This window comes from Coccidioides posadasii, chromosome 3 (assembly GCF_018416015.2).
Source record: "Coccidioides posadasii str. Silveira chromosome 3, complete sequence".
Lineage (NCBI taxonomy): Eukaryota > Fungi > Ascomycota > Eurotiomycetes > Onygenales > Onygenaceae > Coccidioides > Coccidioides posadasii.
In genome coordinates this window covers 5,133,262-5,152,463 of record NC_089409.1, presented here as the reverse complement: position 1 = coordinate 5,152,463, position 19,202 = coordinate 5,133,262, and the positions used below count along the sequence as shown (strand labels likewise).

The following is a 19,202-nucleotide window of genomic DNA, read 5'->3' as shown; positions in this document are numbered from 1 at the left end:
AATTGTGGTGGAAGAGCCGCTACAAATTACTGCTTCGCTCTTCGAATATCATCAATTACATTCCATCTATTCCGACAATTTCCCTATCGTGTCCTCGTTGTCCCCACGCCAGCGACAATGGCTCCCCCAAACCCCACCGGGTTTGACATGAAGACTTTCAAAGCCGCAGCTAATCCGAAATCCATATGGGCCCAGAAGGATCCATGGAAGCGAAAGTAGGCACCATTCTCTTTATATTCCGTCTTTACCGCATCCATGCTCGTTTTCCATGTACCTCCTGTTGGAACTATGCATCTAACATCATCTGCAGCGAAGCATGGCGATACAGCGGCCCCTTCTCCCGGATGAACCGACTCAGAAACAGTTTCCCCGGTCTAGGAATAGCAACTGTTGCCTTTGCGATATATTGCGGGTACGAGTGGGCGTTCTTAAAGGATGACCACCACGGTGAAGGGCATCACTAGAGACTTCATTTGCTGTATGACCCGGGACCGTTGCGGATAGATTAGAAGTTGGCGCCGACGACGATCGGTTTTAAAAATGGGTGGGACATTTAAAATCCTATACGCATACGAGTTCGTTTGGATGGAATGATGGGGAAATCCTGGAAGTCCGATGCTAGGCATAAGCGTGGGGAAGGTCCCTATTTTCACATAGATTTTGAAGGCGCACTGACTATGTTTCCCATTCTCCCTCTGACATCTCTGTACATATTACGCCTTCCGTGCACACTACGATTGTTATAAAACAAGCTTATTTGTTTCCAGATTCAAAAGGTGACTTTCGTCTTTCCGAGATAGCGGGCATCAATGCCGTGCATGCATTCTATTTAGTCACCCAAATTTTATGCTTCCAATTTTTACTCCTCAAAAACCAACGCAACTCCATCATCGCCAGCTGTTACTATTCTTTTCCCTCCTTGGTCCCCATGCACGAATCCTAGAATGCCCCCGGATTGTTCGCCGTCCTCGTTCTCACTGATCCCCGCGTGACCTCTCCATTCTTTGAGAAGACCATATCCAGCAGCAGCAGTTCCACCACGCGTATCCCATCGTCGTACCACACCGTCCATGCCCACCGAAGTCAGTAACCACGGTCTACCCGACGTTGTGGATGCCGGGCCAGTAGGTCTCTGTGTTGAAGCTTCACCGTCGCGAACAAAGTCGACCTTAACTACCGCCGACTCTCCGTGAGCACCTCGAATATGACGTCTAATAGCGAATCGATGCGCCACATCAAACAGAACTATCGAGCCGTCCACGGAACCGGCAGCAAGTAAGTTAAGGGGAGGCGAGGAAAATGAGACGGTTTCGATACCATCCGATTGCGCTTGGAGAGACGCTAGAAGTGTCCCTGCGCCACCACCAGCCGAGGGAGCTGCTCCACCAGCTTTAGATTTCGATTTTTGTCTTGAAGTCTGATTGGAATCTGATGACACACGCGGAAGTCCGACAACTTTGATATGTCCTTCAGCTCCACCAACGACGGCAAATGTCCCAGAAGGAGCTATAGCAACAGAGTATAATCCACCGTCAACGGCAAATCTCTGGTCTTGCGCTGTCAAACCCACCACAGTCTGTGTACCTGCAGATGAAGCGGTGCCAGCAGCAGCGGCCGCACCAAAGACATCATACACATAGAAGCTTGCATCTTCCGAAACTGTAGCCAGTAGATTCCCGTCAGGCGACCACGCACCAGCAGTACAAGAAGCTGTATGCTGAAAAAACGACGCCAGCATATAAAGTGGCGCCTCTCGATCCTGCTTATCGACCCGATATACCCATACACTGCCGTCATTCGCGCCCAACGCTACCACATTCCGTTTCTCCTCATTCCCGCTTTGCGACACGGGGCAGACCGCCAGCCAATTGATCTCTTCCACCTCTTGGACCTCTGCCAGGAATTCCCACGACTTTCCTGTTAACGAAGCGCTCGTATCCCTCCACGCTCTCAGTTTCCCATCCAGCCCCGCCGTAAGCATGTACTCGCCTGCAGGTTCCGTAAAACAAACTGCATTTACAGAATCAGTATGCCCATCCAGCCGCAAAATTGGCTCAAGTGACTCTCTTTCCTTCCTAGGCTGCGGTGTCGTCTCATAGCTTGTGGGTAATAAAGGTCTATCATCCGTAGGCGTCGAATCGAACATGTATGCCGTATCATCACCAGAACCTGTAACCACGATGGACGTATGTATGGGGTGCTGCGCGATGCAGAAGATAGAGTCTGTGTGCTTGTCGAAGTGGGCAGTGGAATCGTTTTGGAGAGTTATTTCTAAATCCTCGTCTTCGTCGGAGGCGTCCTCCATGTGTTGATCTTCATCGGGGATGATTTCTTCGGCGGCGTCTGCGGCGTCAAGGAAGACGTCTTCGCCTTCCTCGTCATGGTGATGATCGCTTTCGCGCGGTTGCTCTGGCATTGTGAATCGCGATGTATAAGATAAGGTAGGCGGGAATCCGGGAGAGAAATTTTGGACGAACAGGGGCAGTGCGGGGTGGGGAAGTTGAATAGATATCCCAAAAATTCGGTCTCAAAGCAGAGACTACTGCTCTGTAAAATGGAGCTGACTTTAATTGACAGTCATTAAACCTGCAGGTTATGCCACTATATAGTAAAATCTCTGGATGCTGATCGATGAATGTAGAAAGTTGGATTATAAATCCAAAATTTTGGCAGCGTCCGCCAGCAGGGCCGTCACTCCTATTCGAAAGGAAGCAAGCAAAACACGACCAACAAGATGACAGATAACTAACTTAGAGCTACTTTCAATCTTAACTTGGTAACCAATTCAGGATAAGTAAAAAGAATTAATTGTTCCAAAAATTCTCCTTTGGACCTTTACTAGGGCCTGTACTACAATGATTCCCGAATGTTCAACCGGGGAACGTGTAGAATGTGGAATCAAGCTCCTCTATCATATGTGGGACTGCTATCCTTAGACTTAGCGTGCATCACACAGTAGACCTCATTCCTCTTCAAGTTGCTCTCATCTACAAGCTGCCCGTTGCAAAGATGTCAATGATTAACCTTTTGGAAGATTTGAGCGGCCCGGCTCACCGGGATATGTTTCTTCCGGTCATCTCGGGTTTATCTAATTCTTATCTCCAGCTCAAATGGCGCCCTTTTACAACACCGCAGACCAGGATGCTCGAGACTCATCTTGCAAGCTGTTGGCGGACAAAACCCGCTGGTGACTGCAGGTAGCAGAGGTGTTAGTATCTGTTCACCCTTTCTGATCTCGTTAACTTCAGCTTCGACCTAGCCCGCTTCAGCTAAAACAATGGGTTCAGAATTGAATACTTCGACGCGCTTGCTCCCTCCGCCTGGACCCAAGATCCGACGGCCTGTGCCCTCAGACCCCTATCCGCCATGCAACCCCCCCTTATTCAACGACGCTATGAGCATTCGTACCACGGTCTTTATCGATGAACAAGGATGCTCGCCCGAAGGCGAACTTGATGAAGACGACCAGCGCAGTTACCACTGGGTCATGTACGACACCCAAGCGGACAAGCAAGAACCTATTGGGGTAATAAGATTAGTTCCACCACCACACCCACCGCATGAAGTCCACTTGAGTAATGGAGGGCGGAATCACAGCAAGTCAGGTTCGGAGGGCCATGCTCAACACGAGGAACCATGCGTGAAATTGACGAGAGTTGCCGTGTTGCCGGCCTATCGGGGATTGGGTTTGAGCCGCAAATTGGTCGATACGACCCTGAATTGGGCGGCGGGACACAAGGAGGACATCAGCTCTGCCCTCGGACCCAAGGAGTCCTGGAACGGACTTGTTCTGGTCCACGCTCAGGTGCAAGTGGAGGCACTGTACGCTCGAATGGGATTCGTGACGGATGAGAGTATGGGAAAGTGGGAGGAAGAGGGCATTTTGCACGTTGGAATGTGGAAAAGGATTGAATTAACTACCACAAGACACTAAAGTCCTTGGATTTGGGTGGTGCTGTATGCGATACATCATGAACCGCCGTGATCGAAATTCGGCGGGTTAGACCTTGGCATTTGCACATAGCTTTTGGACGTTGAGTACGGAGTACGGAGTAATTGGAACAGAAATAAATATCGCTCCAGCGGGGTTGGCGGGTTTTCGATAAGGTGTATCAAATCTACCATGGTCGCAGTCTGGATTGATACCTTTGAGGTTGATGCTTCCAGATTGCCTGTGAAGAGCCATGGTACTCCAAGAACGTCAAACTCAGGACTGGTCTCGGAAGGTTGACCTCCTCCCAAGCGCTTTTTGGCTTTTGCGCGGCCGAACGAATCCATCAAATTGTTGGGTTGGATGAGGGGAGCGCCCAATCACCGTCTCCCGTTATCATTACCCAAACCTTCAGCCCCCGCAGAACGAAAACAGGGGCACCAATCACGCCTGCACATAGCGTGGTGGTCGCCCCGAATTAAGTGTGCAGCAAGGCCCCGGGGGATACTGAATGCCGAACCGATCATCCATGTTTGCTTGGACCTCGGGTGAGCTTGGAGCAATGGGGACAAGTTGTTTTCGCGATGGCAGATCTTCCGCGGTTTCAGTCGAGCTGCTGGCTCTGTCTCTCATTATTTTTCGCTTCCTTCCTCTGTACAGATTATCATCTTGGACTACTTCAACCCGCTGTAAATCGTTTGAACCAAGCCTCTTCACGAGATGGTTTTCCGTGCTCCTGCTTGGGTCGGCGAGCTGCCCCCAATTCCTGATGACGTTGCCATCTGCGACTTCATGCTGGATGACAAGTATGGCCGATATCCGCTGGCCTCGTCGAAGGACCCTTTTACATGTGGAATGACAGGCCGCACGTACTCGGCTGCAAAAGTAGCTGAACGCGTTGATGTTCTTGCCCGGGCTTTAGCGAAGGAGTTTGGTTGGCACCCGAACAAGGGAACAGAATGGGAGAAGGTCGTTGGTATTTACAGCTTCAACACGGTAAGGCAGTCGTCTACCGATCTCTTCATCAGGGGCTGGGTGGTTGATGTCATCTGTTTAGATCGACTTTTTGGTGCTTTGCTGGGCCATCCACCGGTGTGGAGGCATCGCTTCTCCCGCCAATGCCGTGTACTCTGGCCCTGAGCTCACTTACCAATTGAAAGACTCTGGAGCCCAAAGCCTCTTCACCTGTCTCCCCTCTCTGCCCATCGCTCTCGAGGCAGCGGCTCAAGCTGGCATTCCCCGAAACCGAATTTACATCCTCGATCTTCCTACCGAGTTTACGGGGTCTACCGAAGCTCCACAGGGCATGCGGACTTTGGAGCAGTTTATTACCGAAGGCTATTCACTACCAAAGCTGGAGAAATTGAACTTTGGGCCCGGACAGGGAGCTAGGCAGACTGCATTCTTGTGTTACTCGAGTGGAACATCAGGTCTACCGGTACGTTGAACTTGGATACTTAGTCCATCTAGTGCTGTATGGGGTACTAATTCCGCGCTAGAAAGGGGTCAAAATTGCCCATAGGAACGTTATCGCCAATACTCTTCAGATGATGGTGTATGAGGCGCCTCACAGGAACTCTCTGAAACCTGCCGGTCAGGGTGCCTTCAACGACGTCGCCCTCGGCCTACTCCCTCAAAGCCATATCTATTCTTTAGTAGTTATGTGCCATTGTGGACCGTATCGCGGTGATCAGGTTATTGTCCTACCCAAGTTCGAGCTTAACCACTACCTTCAAACGGTCGAGAAATACAAAATAAGCACGCTCTATCTGGTAGGTTCTGTTCCTACCCGGCTTAGCTCTCTTTGTGCCCTTGCCCTTTGCTGATCAAAACCATAGGTACCTCCGATTATTATTGCGATGTTAAGAAATAAAGAGCTATGCGATAAGCGAGATCTGAGCGCAGTCAGAGCCATTTTCACCGGAGCTGCTCCCTTAGGCAAGGAGACAGCTGATGAGTTACAACAATGGAAACCATCCTGGTTGATCAAACAAGGATACGGTATGATTCTCGCTGATGGGGTCCAAAATACTGAAGTGTCTAATGACCAACTTTAGGTATGACTGAAACCTGCACCGTCGTGTGTACTACAAGCTCCCATGATGTTTGGCTTGGTTCCTCGGGCTCCATCCTTCCTGGAATCGAGTGTAAGATAATATCTCCCGAAGGCGTTGAACTCACGGGCTACGATGAACCCGGGGAACTGGTCGTGAAATCTCCATCTGTTGTTCTAGGATACCTGAATAATGAGAAGGCGACGGAAGAGACGTTTATTGATGGCTGGATGCGCACCGGAGATGAGGCTGTTGTTCGCGTTGCACCCAGCGGCAATGAACATATCTTCATCGTTGACCGAATAAAAGAATTGATCAAGGTCAAAGTAAGTCTGTCTTTTCGCTTGTAGTAGACTCGATCCGATGCTCATAAAAGTTTAGGGTCTACAAGTCGCCCCAGCAGAACTCGAAGCCCACATTCTCTCCCACCCGAATGTTGCCGACTGCGCCGTTATTCCTGTCCCGGATGATTCCGCTGGCGAGTTACCGAAGGCCTTTGTTGTTAAGAGTTCCTCGGCAGGATCGGACGATGCAGCAACCATCAGAGCAATTATGAAGCATGTGGAAGACCACAAAGCGCGGCACAAGTGGTTGAAAGGAGGTGTTGAGTTCCTTGATGTTATTCCGAAGAGTCCGAGCGGCAAGATCTTAAGGCGCTTGTTGCGGGATAAGGAGCGAGAAGCAAGACGCAAGGCCGGCGCAAAGATTTAATGCGGCGGCCAATGATTGGTACATGCATATATAGAGATGGGCTGGATTGGAAGGCATGGCGGTATGGAGTCGAGCGAAAGCCAAGCACATTAACATTGATATATATTGCTTTTTCCTGTGGACATGTATATATATAGAGACCTGAATACACAGTTAGCCATGAATTTGTCCAAAGGCAAGGGTAGTTTCTATGTAGCACACCAAATGGGCCATCCATATCCCAATTCTACTGTTTAGGTTCTTTCGTCACATCTCTCACACTTGATTGCTGGAATCTTTCACTTTTGCCTTTGATGCTTTGCAGTTTTTTATTCATTTATTTCGCTCTTAGTTTCGTCTCACTTGGAAATAAATGCTGGTTACTGTTTGTCGCATCTTTCACTTTCAAAGCTTCGGTCACCGATGAGTCACTGATTGCAGGAGATCTTTTCGACGAATCTTTCATTTGGTGTATTGGACTGCTCTTTGGATCATGCCCACTAGATTTTGAGTGACTAGACTGTCAAAATTCAAGCTTGCTGCCTCAAGTAAAAGTGTTAAGAGAGCTGGACATCACTGAACTGCTTTAACTCTTTGCTACCATTGGCTACCATTCTCACAGCATTCACCCAGTCTTGCAAACTTTCCGTCGCATCTTCACTTTTCGTCGTAATTTATTCAACATTCTGTCTTATCTTCACTTCACCACACAGCAACCGGCAATATTATTGGCCCTTCTTTATTCATCGCATGACACTGTGGTAAGTTAGTGATCAGACGGCAAGATATGATACTAGATTCTCAGTGCAGCAGATAGGGCCCCAGAGAGGGTATAAATATCCCCTCTTCCTCCAGCCCTTTTTCTCTTTCTTTTTCTTCAACCTCTATCAAGAGTCGAAGATATCAATACCCTTGAGATTCAACGGCTTTCTTCTACCGCATAGCATACAATGTTCCGCCTTTAATTATCATATCATTTCTAGCAGCTCGATATCCTTAAATCGTCATTGCAAAAAGGCCTTCAAATCTGCCCACATTCAAAACCATTTGTTCCATTATTTTATATTGTCAGAAGGACAGATTATATACTCACTAAAGCCCGACTCCATAACGGCCAGCCAAGGACGAAATGGTCAATCGCTGCTCAGGGCGGAAAAAAAATTCGCTTTTTAAGGCCATAATTTAGGCCATACTCAAGAACATAGAGACCCTTTGCCTTCCATGCTGCGAAGGCTGGGTGTTTAAGGGCCGCTACCAAAGCATAAACGGTCGCCGTTCCAAAGACGCCAGCTCCCCCCTGCCAAGACCTTTGGCGTCGGTTGAAGCAAACGTCAATCCAAACGGCTTGTCGGCCAATCTCTTAGGCTAAAAGCAACGCCGTCGCGAAGGAGCTTTATGGGCGTGTACGCAGTATTAACTGCCGGTTAAAAATCGACTAACAAGCCTTTTCAATTGCCCGGATTACGGGAAAATGTTCAGGTCCATATCATAAGGAAACCTACGAGACGTCTTTGCCATCCAGGCTGTGGAGAAGCCTCTAAGCATCAAGCATGCAATATTTTAACATATTGGGTTCATACTTGCCCTTTATATTTGCGATCTATTATTTTATATTTCAATCAGACATAGGCATGAGATCTATGTCTACGGATTCTAAAGTTTTAAGAATTATGCCGGTTGGAGTTTAACTGATCCAAACACACCCAATTCTTCGGTAGAAGAGACGTCACAATGATACCTACTCCCAACCTTCATCCCTGAGCCATGAATGTCTCGACAAGCAAATATCTCGTCATTCTGACGGCGTCCATCTGGCGGGACCTTAAAACGGTCTTGGTGATGTTTAATTTGATCCCCCTACAAACATAACAGCAGCTTATCGCATCATAATATCGGTTACTTCGATTATCCTGTTAAAAGATAGATCCTATAAACATCCGCGCCATACAATCTTGACTTTGGCTAGAAGCTATTGCTATAGGTGCCGAGGCTATACCAAGTCGCCAAAGAGGTCGGGAGGAGTCCCAGCATCGTGCGGCACAAGTCTATGAGCGCCGTTGCTGGTACTATATATAATATAGTGAGTGAAATGAGCTCTTTTTCGGGACTTTTCTACGTTGTCCTATCTTCAGTTTTACGGCAAGATATACGATACTTTGTATTTTCTGCAGATGTATTCTACGATGTTACGAGCTGTCGTAACACTGCGAGTCCTGCTTGAGTGACTGATGCCCCCTTCATTTCACGCCCCTTTGTTTGCTCTCGTGCCTTATGTTATTATGAAGATTTTCCCTGTATCTGTTACATTTTAATACATATTTCTCCTTGTGTTCTTCTCTTCTTGTCACTCAGCATCCTGCTTATCACTTCATATTCCAGTGAATCCTTTTGCCCCAGTTATGCTTAGCGCGTCCTGTCTTCTCTCACAATGTCTATAAAAGCCCTCTGGGCCCCTGGGGCCGTTCTTTTTCCCTCGCAGTCTACCGCACAGTCCTCAAATTCCTCGAGTCTTCGCCCTCATTTCGCTCTTGACTCTAACGCCGTTGATATCCAGATATCAAAGCCTATCAACTCGACGTGCCACGTCGCTAGACAACTGGAAGGGACGTTCCTGTTCTTTTCGATTATCAAAGCTGTCCGATATAACACTAGCTACAGCGCTTGCTAATAGGAGAAGACCATTGGCTTTATAGACCATGGCTAAGTCACGGAAGCCTGTCTCTCGCGGCAGTGACAAGAGGCTAGTTCAGAATGGCGCAATTAAAAAGACCCAGAAATCAAGGGGTGAGTTGGGCTTCATTTCGAGTTATGGCATATAAGACCACTAATGCTTTCTTAAGGTAATAAAATAAATAAGATCACTTCGTATCTGGGGAGATCCCAAGATTCCTCAGAAGAGGTTCCTAACGTCCCGCCGAACGAAGCGCGGCCAGAGCCAGTCGGTACTCCACCAGCGTGGGCAGTTGATCGCCCCGAGTTGTGCGATGCGCTACCCTGGTTTCGTTCAACTCAAGGAGGCTGCTATTTCAAAGACGGCATCGCATTTGGCGTGCTGATTGATGGAGACGCCGGTGACAGGGCACATCTAGACCACGAAGTGGTAATTACTCGGGTGTAGGTTTTCTATTGCTATTACGATATTAATTGATCTGACATATTCCTAGTGGCGGAGGCTGCATAAAAGTTGGGGGCAAACTTCAGCTTACTGAAGATATCGATATCAAGAATCCCGCATTTAGAGCCCTCATATTCAACCTGGAGCATGATATCCCCGTTGGTTTGGTTGTCGGTATGCTTTCTTCTCACTGGGATAACACATATGAAAGAAATACTAACTCTGTATAGGAGATAGAAATGTAATTTGCACAACCAGGGTCCCGCATCGGTACAACGTGATGAGCTTCTTCCGAGTCACGGATATCTGGTACGAAAAGTCCGGACCATTTACCGGAGCAAAAGTTCGTTTCGAAAAGCTAGATCTGGAGTCTCAGAGTTGGTGGGCCGCCAAAAACGTTGACGTGCCAATTCCTGTTAGTGAACGCACCGATGCTAAAGCACCAGTACTCCCAACTTGCCCAGAGTGCCTCCAGTTAAGTCATCAAGTATACGCCCAAGGCTGGATGTGTTTGAAACGCGAATGCAAGAAGTTCTGGACAATGAACAATCGAAGCCCGCCGACGGAACTAACATTCGCCCCGCACTTCTTGAAGATGAGACGTCAAGCTCCATGTCCGATGCGACCCCAGCATAGCTTGGTACCGGATCTTCTCGCCACGTTGCCTCAAGATAGCAGGATCTCTATTACTGCACGAGTGATGTGGAAAGGGATTGTTTGCCCAAGATGCAACAGATGCGTCGCAAGAACTCTCTGGAATGGCTGGAGCTGCGCTAAAGAAGATGGCGGGTGCGGATTCAAGCACATCAATCTCCCAGTCTCTATGGACCTACGATCAATTATTTCCGACTTCGAGATGGGCGCCGCAGGCCATCGATATCTGGTTGGAAACGAACTGGTGTGCAGGTCTCGTGTTCAGTACCTAAAAAACTACCGATTGGACATGTTCGACCTAGGAATGGGCAATATCATGACCCATTTCGCAGCAAATACCACGATTAACAAGCGTGAGGGTGGTCCAAACGATCTGTTCAGGAAATTATGCACGGAAGATATCGGGCTGAAACGACATAAGCTTCAAGCTAGCGTCGGTGAGTTGTATTGAATAGTGCATTTTTTTCGATAGCATATATCGACTAACAAGTCGAATCCTACAGTTCAAGGTACTCTAACGTCGCACTTCGCGGTCAACTTTGTAGGTGACACTATATTTCAGTCTTGCTTGTTTGATGGCTGATTACCGTTTCTAGGGGATGCCGTACAAGTATATAGTGGCTGTTGATTCAAGGCCGTTTAGCGAGACACCGTCATTCCTCCTTCGAGCCCTGGGCCGTCTTAGCTGGGCTGTCATGAAGACGGTGCCGCCGACAGAGTTCCAACAACCCAATGAACTCCTTACGCTGGGGTACTTTGAGAAAATGGCAATCAATGTAAGTCAATAATTTTTTTTTTTTTTTTTTTTTTTTTTTTTTTTTTTGGCCCCTTTTCCCCAGGGTGTCTAACGGAAAATAGTACCATGACGACGGAGAAGATACGCTGGGGCCCACGGTTGCGACCTTATCTATCGGTGCTCCCGCTACGATGCTCATCCGCATGAAGGGCAAATACTTCAGAGTCCCAGAGCCCAAGAAGAAAAACATAGCACCTAACGACCTTGTTCTGCCGGGCTGCGCTATGGAAAAAGAGCGGCGCGAGTTAAAGATGCTTTACGAGAACGAGGAGATTACCTGCGCCGAATATTGGGATGCCCTAGCGCGACTGAAGAGCAGCAGAAAGGAGGCAAAACCTATGTGCTCGCTCGACCTCCATCACGGTGACATGGTTGTTATGCACGGCGCGAACCTACAGAAGTACTTTGAGGTAAGCGCCCAGTCCGGCATTTGCAAGTATTTTACTAATAGCCGACCGTTACTAGCACTCTGTAACACCGAACGGCGACCTTCGATTTGCATTGACGGCCAGATATGTCATGCCGGAATTGGTCGAACCAGAGCACCACTGGAAGGGCAATCTTGAGCCTGGCCTGGATTACAAGTACGACGGCGACGAGTAGTAATGACCGATGTACTCCGTATACGGCGTGTTTTTTGAAATTGCCGCCAATATATCGCACAATTCGATCATCCCGAGGTTTATACACGCTTTGATTTTTCTGGGGTTTAAAATGGTTGGCTTCCTGGCATTTTGCTTGCATGGGGGCGTTGGCATCATTATGGGTGGCCTGTTCTTTGCACTTTGATACGGTGGGGCGCTGGAGTGTGGCGATTTTCTTCTTTACCACGACCAGGGTATCGTTATTAGAGGGAATCTCGAATGCTGTAGAAATACGGAGTACTTTCGCTGGGTTTCGAACGTGAGAAGGCTTCGTCATGTCCTAGACTTCCAGGATACTAATTATCTACTACCTAAGGACAACAAAGTTTCATGCGGTTCCCTAAACTAGACGGAGTAGAGCTGCTGCGTTTAAACCGTGCCGTGGACCCCTCCATAGAGACACATGCATACATGCGACCAATGCACGAGCTGCTGTTTCTCGCCGTCTCCCCTCGCTCTCGATCCCACCGGTGTCCTTTTTATTAAAATGCCCTGCTGGACTTGCTGCGTTGTCGCACAAGTGGGGCGCGATTAAGTAAGCAAGAATGGGCGCGGGGACGCTGATGCTGACTAAGGCACACGTGCTAAGTTAACTAGTGAACTAAGCCCGCTTTGGATGAGGCTCTAAGACACCGCCCTGCGCTGCGATCGTAACAACCCGTCATCTCAGGCGTGCCTTTCGCCCCTTGTCGCTGGCTGCGAGCTTCTCCACGTCGTTCGTTTCTCTCTGTTCCCTCTCTCCAACTATTAATTTTAACAGTACATCGGTTTTAATCGCCTGCGACAGCTCTCCGTCTGACGGGACACCGAGCAGGTGCCCCCCTCGAACTCCTCTCCGTCGGCGTCTCCGTCCGTTTCCCGCTGGCTCGTTTGGTCGCTTGGCATGGTCCCATCGATGCCGAACCCTCGCACACCCTCCACGTTCCCCGGAAAATTCGACAGGGCTCGCTCATCTGTTGGATTTTCAGCTCGCTCTCAACACTCACATGCGTCTGTAAATTTGGCTTATCGCTAGATGCGCAATGGCGTACCAAGATAACGTCCCGCAGCGCTTCACCAGCTCTGCCTCTCAGACGCCGTCGGTGTCGCAGTCGCAGATGCAGTACTCATCCGGTTCCCAGTTGGGAACCCAGCAGAACCAGATCCCTTTGCGACGCAGTCCCAGTTATCAGTCTGGTGACGACGCGAGTTACTGCCAGCCGACATCCCTCGGAAACGGCGCATACCAAGACCAATCCGGCCGCGCCGGAGACTCTACAAACTACAACCGTGGTGGCTCGCAGAGCACTCACGGTTCTCGACACTCTCAGTTCTCCGTGGGCAGTTCTCAACACTCTGTGATGAGCCAGGCCTCGTCGCACGGCTCAGCCATGTCTGGATACCAGCACCAGTATCAACCTCCGTCTTCGACCTCCCCAAGTCAACCCGTCTACAACCCTCAGCAATTCGCGCAGCCGTCGTCCCCTGTGTCGTCGCAATCGAGATATAATCCTCAGGCCTTCTCTGCGACCACTGTTCCGCAATACGCAAATTACTCGTATCAGTATAACCCTGCAGCATACCAGTCTCCCACCGGTTCATACCACTCCTCCCAACCATCCCCTAACCTGCAATGGCAGAGCCCTCAGACCCCCCATCCGTATAGCCACCCTTCACCGTACCAATCTTCCCAGCCCCAACCCACCAGCCAACAACCTCTTCCTCCTCCTCCTTCCTTGGCCCCTAGGCCCCACGAGTCGTATGGTTCTTATTCTTCGCCTGAAACACCCAATCCTCCTCTGCATACCGCCCTAGGTTATTCTCCAAGTGTCTCCCACCATTTAGTATCGTCCCCCGTATCTACTATTCCGTCTGGATACTCTACATTGCCACCTCCTTCATCTACGGTTCCGCCTTCGTCTTATATACAGAATGATAATTTCCCTCTGCCGCAGCTACATACCTCTTACTCAGGCTCTACAACGTATCAGCATAATTTGCCCCATCCTCCTCCGCATGCCCCAAGCCCCCATGATTCTGCAGCCCAATCCCATTCTCATCAGACAAGCAATGAATCGGCATACTATGCCCGGCCGGCGTCGTTTTCAGTTTCCTCCCAAGTTCCCATAACAGATTTCGCGCCTACGCCCCCGCCGCATCAGGACCAGCCATCTTCTCCGCGTCGTGCGGACACCCTAAACCGCCATCCACAGTCGCGTCCATTACCCGGTCCGCCCATCGAGCCGGAAATGGACCATGGCAACGGACGTGTAGGCTACAATGGTCGGGTCGAAAATGATCTGAGCTATGACGATATCATGAAAGAGGTGGAAGCTGCCGTAATGGAAGGAAGACCGGCGAGTGCTCGGCGTCATAATTCACGTACCAATCACGCCATCCAACAGCAGCCTCCAATCCAGGAAGCAGATGAAGTTTCTGGTGCCTCGCAAGCCCAGTTGCGAGTGTCTCCTGATGTTACGCCCAGTCATATGAATGGCCACGAAAACATCAGTTCCACTGGTACCGGACAATATGTGAATTACACTGCCTATAGCGATGATAGCGAAGCCGAAGCGGCTGCTGGATTGGCCGCGTTACAGATGGCCGAAGAAGAAGAAGCCGCTATGCGCGCGAGACGGAGTACTCAGTCATCACTGCCTGCTGCATATTCATCGCACCAGGACCGTCCACCGAGTTCTGCGACCCCCGCTGAATCGAGCAGTGACAGTGATTACCGACGTCATGACATGGAGCTGTACGGTGGAGGTTATGATGCTCAGATGCACTACGGTTATGATTTCGGTGCAGTCTCTGGTAACGATCGCCTTGAGCCGACGTCCGGATCACATCGAAGTTCAACCAAATCAGCGGAAGGTAAATCCAATGTCTCTGACTACGAGTACCCAAATATTGATGATGAGTCAATTCATCCTTTTCCTTCTTTGGCTCCAATTGCTCGAGTGGATACCTTCGGAACTGGCGGTCTATCCGACCCGTCGTTTAACCCAAGGAGATTAAGTTTTGATGATGGCGACGAAACCCTTCATTCGGGTAGGGCTGCCCAACAAAATTCATTTACTGCTACGCCAGAGGAAGGGGAACCTCAAGAGCTCTTTTTCCATCCCGGAATGACCTCTCGCCCCTTACCACCACCGCCTGTAAGCACGAGTTTGGCGACACATCTCATGCCTGCTGGGACTTATCGAAGTCAAGACCAAATAAGCCAGGATGTGTATGAACAGTATTCCCGGCCTCAGTACCCAACTACCCCTGAAGGATTTACTCAGGCCCATGCTGCGTCTTCGGCTGTACCTCGGTCGACGTCTTTCACTGGCCACACCACCACACCCCGCACTGATCCAATTATTCGCTCTAAGACTGATGCAGATAAGGTTAAAGTTAAGCAGAGCTATGAATCATCATTATCAACCCCGTCAGTCCCAATAGATCTCCCGACCATTCCTGCCGGAAAAAGAAAGAAATTTAACCCGGCGAAACTGTCAACGGAGCAGTTCAGAAGATGCACTGAACCATGGGCCCTCAGTGCTATCGTGGCTTGGGTGAAAGACCTGAGCGAGGATGAGACGGACTTGAAGCAGCAAGCCATCGTGGACGCGATTGTGGCATTGTTTACGCACAAAGTGCCTACAATGAATATTGCTGATGCCGAAACTCTCGGTGCACGCGTCGTAAAGGACATGTTTGATGCCGGCGCTCTGCTCCATGATGAAGAATGGGTCAAATTTGGAACAGAATCACTATCGGGAATTCTATGGCAAATCACCGGTCAAGGTTGCTATTCGTCTCGTCTTCACGCCGTGGAAACCGAGTCATTTGGCCGATGTTATTCATACCATTGTATGAGGACGTTGAAGAAGATTAACTTGCAAGCACAAATGATGGAACCCGAGAAGAAAGCCGAGGACTGGGCTACTTTTTACAAAATTGGTAAAGAAGTTTTTGAGACCCATTCGAAGAAGGAAATTGAGCGTCAAAACAATTTGCATGAAATCGTCACCACGGAAGATGCATTCATCTCTCAGCTCGACGTTGTACGAACGCTCTACCGCGATCAGCTTGCTGCTTCTCAACCGTCTATCATCAGCCCTAAACGACGCGACAGGTTCTTAAACGATGTTTTCGGCAAAGTCGACGAGATTAAGAGAGTCAATGAGAATTACTTGCTTGCTCAGCTTAAGTATCGTCAAAAGGAACAAGGTCCATTTATCGCCGGTTTCAGCGATATTTTCCGAGAATGGATCAGAAAGGCCAAAACTGCATATATTGAATATGCAGCTACCTTTCCCAACGCGAATTATCTTGTTAGGCGTGAAGCAGAGACCAATTTACTTTTCAGGCAATTCTTAAACCAGGCGAGAGAAAATAAGATGTCGAATAGGTTGAATTGGGACACCTACTTAAAGGCTCCTATCACACGCATTCAACGATATACCCTCCTCTTGTCTACTGTTCAAAAGAATATGGTCAAAGACTGTGAAGAAAAGACGAACCTGGGGCAAGCGATTGAAGAGATAAGATTGGTGGCAATGGAATGCGATAATAAAGTAGGTGAGATGACCAAGAAGGTAAATCTCAGAGAACTCGGTGCAAAGCTGCAATTGCGACCAGAAATGAAACGACTCGTGGAGCTCAATCTGGAGCACCTCGGGCGCGAAATTATCTATCAAGGTGACTTGCAACGGCCAAGAACGAAGAGATTCAATTGGGTCGATACCCGCGCCATTCTGTTCGACCACTATCTAGTATTAGCGAAAATTGTGACCAACAGGGACGTTAGCAAGTCTGTGAAATATGAGACATATGATGTCTCTAAACTACCGATTCCCATGGATCTGCTCATCCTTGAAAGCTCGAATGATGATCCTGTGATGAAATCATCTGTCAAGGGAATAACCGCGATTACCCCACCTGTCAAGCCAGGTACAGCACCTGGACAGTTGAGCCATACCGGCACGAGCAGCTCTACAAGCTCCGGGGTCTCCGTTGCGTCCAATAAGACGGTGGTTCCGAACACCGTTCTTGACGGTTCAAAGGATGATAAGATTTTGTATCCTTTCAAGATTAGACACCTTGGCAAATCGGAAGTCTACATCTTGTACGCAAACACGGCTAAAAGCCGACGTGAATGGTGCGAAAAAATCATTGAAGCGAAGACAAAGCACGCTGCATCTCTATATGCGCAGAATGCAGAACCGTTTAGGCTACGGGTTTTGTCAGACTCCGCTTTCGCCTACTCGGACTTTGCTATTGGGTCAAAGAGTGTTGTGATCAAGGGCACTCCGCTGGATCGGGCAATCGAAGAGGTAGAGAAGAGATACGTCAATAACTTGTCACGTCCTTTACCCATTTGTCGGGCGTCAGTGAATTGTGCTACAGTGTTCCAACAGCAGAACGGGCATAAGATGTGTGCTGTTGGAACAGATTATGGTGTCTATATCTCGCATTACGACGATCCTCGAGGATGGACCAGGGTAAATTTTTCTTGTTCTTTTCTACAGTCGATGGTTCTGACATTGTGCTATTAGGTAATTGGCATGTTACGGGTGACTCAAATTGCCGTGTTTGAAGAGTTCAACCTGTTCCTGTTGATCGCTGATAAATCTTTGATCGCGTGCCATCTCGACACTGTCTGTCCAGAGAAAGGCGCAGCAGCGGCCCAGAATGACTCGCAACGGCGTGCCCCCCAGAAGTTATCTGGTAATAGGGAAGTTGGTTTCTTCGCCGCAGGGCGGATGAAGGACCGTGCTCTTGTGTTTTACAAGAAGCGCGACGGAATCTCTTCGACATTCAAGGTGCGTGGGTCTTCGGCTTTCTTCTGTTATATTTACGCTTACTAACTGGATTATCAGGTGCTAGAACCAGTCCTCCAAAAGACATCTTCGTCGAAGACTCGCTTTCTGCGTAGAGGTCACACGGATTTTTTCCGTGAATACGATGAGTTCTATATCCCTGCAGATAGCTATAGCATCAATCTATTCCATACTTCTCTCGCTATCTCAACTTCTCGTGGAGTTGAGGTTTTAACTCTGGACAAGAAGCAGCCGTGGTCGGTGCCAATCCTGCGTTCGGAGCAAGCAGATGCTCAGGCACATCTTACACGTATCGCCAACAGAATAAAAGACCTTCGCCCACTAGGGATGTTTCGTCTAAGCGACAGTGAATTCTTAGTTGCCTTTGAAGAATGCGCGGTTTATGTTAACAAGCACGGCGACGTGAGCCGCAGCGTGGTTATGGAATTCGTCGGAAAAGCTCATTCAGCGTGTCTCTATGGGAAATTCCTCATCCTGTTCCATGAGGATTTTGTTGAAATCCGCAACGCTATGAACGGCCGTTTGAGACAGGTCGTTGCGGGAAAGAACGTGACGCTCCTCGATGATGGTGGCAATTGTAGCAATGGAGTCGGGAACTTAGGCAGCGCGCCGATATCGTCGATAATTGGGAACTTTAACGATGCTGCATCTGGTACTCTTGGCGGAGGTACGAACGGCCTTGGCTTGTCGAGTGGCTTCAGTACCGTCCCGCGCACGGTGAAGATCTGCATGACACACCCTGAATATGAGAGAAGTCAGATTGTGATCGAGTTAGTGGAGAATGAGGGACAGGAAGATTAAATCAAATTCTGAAGGTTTATATTATAATTACTTTTGAGGGCCTTCAGAAAGCCCCTGCAGGCCATGGGAATTGGGGATGGATGGATAAAACTTTTTGGCTATCAGGCTTTTTGGCCTCCTTTCGTGGAATTCTGGATTGTGGGACCATTCAGAAGATCTTTAATGACTTGGATTTTTCATTGTCCTCTTCATGACGATGGGTCTATTTTATTTGATTCTTGTTATGTGATCTGGATGCCATGTATAGAAACCGACAAGAAGGGGATATGCTATGGCTTTTATATTTTTCTTCCCCATTTCTTGTGCGGATTTGGATTTCTTCTTTTATATGGATTCTTTTACGACGCTTTTGATGGCTGACTGGAACTTGATTAGCACTATTTTTTTATATTTTTTTTTTTTATTTTTTATTTTTTATTTTTTTTCAGTCTGTTGGTTTCGTCACGAAATACATTTGCTTTTATTGATACCTTCATCTTCCTTTTAATTCTTCTTCCTTAATACCGCCATTTGTTATATTCTGGTCACTAGCTTTGCCTTCCTATTTGTTTTCATGATGCGTTTCATGTTTGAGCTCAGGAACTGGTATTGGATTTTCATTGCGTGCCCAGTGAGGTCATCTTAGAGTTCATATTGATAGTGCCTGGACAAGCTGCTTTTCATAGATATGAATGGAATTGTCATTTCAAATATGATGTTCAAAATTC

General features: G+C 48.5%; 6 protein-coding genes across 6 annotated transcripts; 5 read left to right on the top strand and 1 right to left on the bottom strand.

The window, feature by feature from the left end:
• Positions 1–117: 117 nt before the first annotated feature.
• On the top strand, positions 118–464 carry D8B26_006612 (uncharacterized protein; the record flags this gene model as incomplete). Its single annotated transcript, XM_003069434.2, has 2 exons — positions 118–215; positions 311–464. The coding sequence occupies 2 exons, from the start codon at positions 118–120 to the stop codon at positions 462–464; spliced, it is 252 nt and encodes an 83-aa protein (XP_003069480.1).
• Positions 465–766: 302 nt separating this feature from the next.
• D8B26_006611 (uncharacterized protein) lies at positions 767–2,533 on the bottom strand. The gene has a single exon (XM_003069435.2). It carries the CDS (start codon positions 2,414–2,416, stop codon positions 860–862), a length of 1,557 nt encoding a protein of 518 aa, XP_003069481.2. The 5' UTR covers positions 2,417–2,533; the 3' UTR covers positions 767–859.
• Positions 2,534–3,137: 604 nt separating this feature from the next.
• On the top strand, positions 3,138–4,094 carry D8B26_006610 (uncharacterized protein). The gene is made up of 2 exons (XM_003069436.2): positions 3,138–3,208; positions 3,288–4,094. Exon 2 carries the CDS (start codon positions 3,395–3,397, stop codon positions 3,932–3,934), a length of 540 nt encoding a protein of 179 aa, XP_003069482.2. The 5' UTR covers positions 3,138–3,208; positions 3,288–3,394; the 3' UTR covers positions 3,935–4,094.
• Positions 4,095–4,651: 557 nt separating this feature from the next.
• Positions 4,652–6,855, top strand: D8B26_006609 (uncharacterized protein; the record flags this gene model as incomplete). Its single annotated transcript, XM_003069437.2, has 6 exons — positions 4,652–4,927; positions 4,989–5,369; positions 5,431–5,703; positions 5,770–5,932; positions 5,989–6,311; positions 6,367–6,855. The coding sequence occupies 6 exons, from the start codon at positions 4,652–4,654 to the stop codon at positions 6,694–6,696; spliced, it is 1,746 nt and encodes a 581-aa protein (XP_003069483.2). The 3' UTR covers positions 6,697–6,855.
• A 2,516-nt stretch (positions 6,856–9,371) lies between these two features.
• D8B26_006608 (uncharacterized protein) lies at positions 9,372–11,843 on the top strand (the record flags this gene model as incomplete). The annotated part of the gene is made up of 8 exons (XM_003069438.2): positions 9,372–9,459; positions 9,516–9,789; positions 9,840–9,964; positions 10,021–10,881; positions 10,948–10,985; positions 11,041–11,220; positions 11,303–11,650; positions 11,706–11,843. 8 exons carry the CDS (start codon positions 9,372–9,374, stop codon positions 11,841–11,843), a joined length of 2,052 nt encoding a protein of 683 aa, XP_003069484.1.
• Positions 11,844–12,906: 1,063 nt separating this feature from the next.
• On the top strand, positions 12,907–19,156 carry D8B26_006607 (uncharacterized protein; the record flags this gene model as incomplete). Its single annotated transcript, XM_003069439.2, has 3 exons — positions 12,907–17,355; positions 17,410–17,676; positions 17,734–19,156. The coding sequence occupies 3 exons, from the start codon at positions 12,907–12,909 to the stop codon at positions 18,493–18,495; spliced, it is 5,478 nt and encodes a 1,825-aa protein (XP_003069485.1). The 3' UTR covers positions 18,496–19,156.
• Positions 19,157–19,202: the final 46 nt, after the last annotated feature.

What these genes read in the sequence shown, in the direction of transcription:
- D8B26_006611 (XM_003069435.2), bottom strand. Translation starts at nt 2,416, where the DNA reads ATGCCAGAGCAACCGCGCGAAAGCGATCATCACCATGACGAGGAAGGC.
- D8B26_006610 (XM_003069436.2), top strand. Translation starts at nt 3,395, where the DNA reads ATGAGCATTCGTACCACGGTCTTTATCGATGAACAAGGATGCTCGCCC.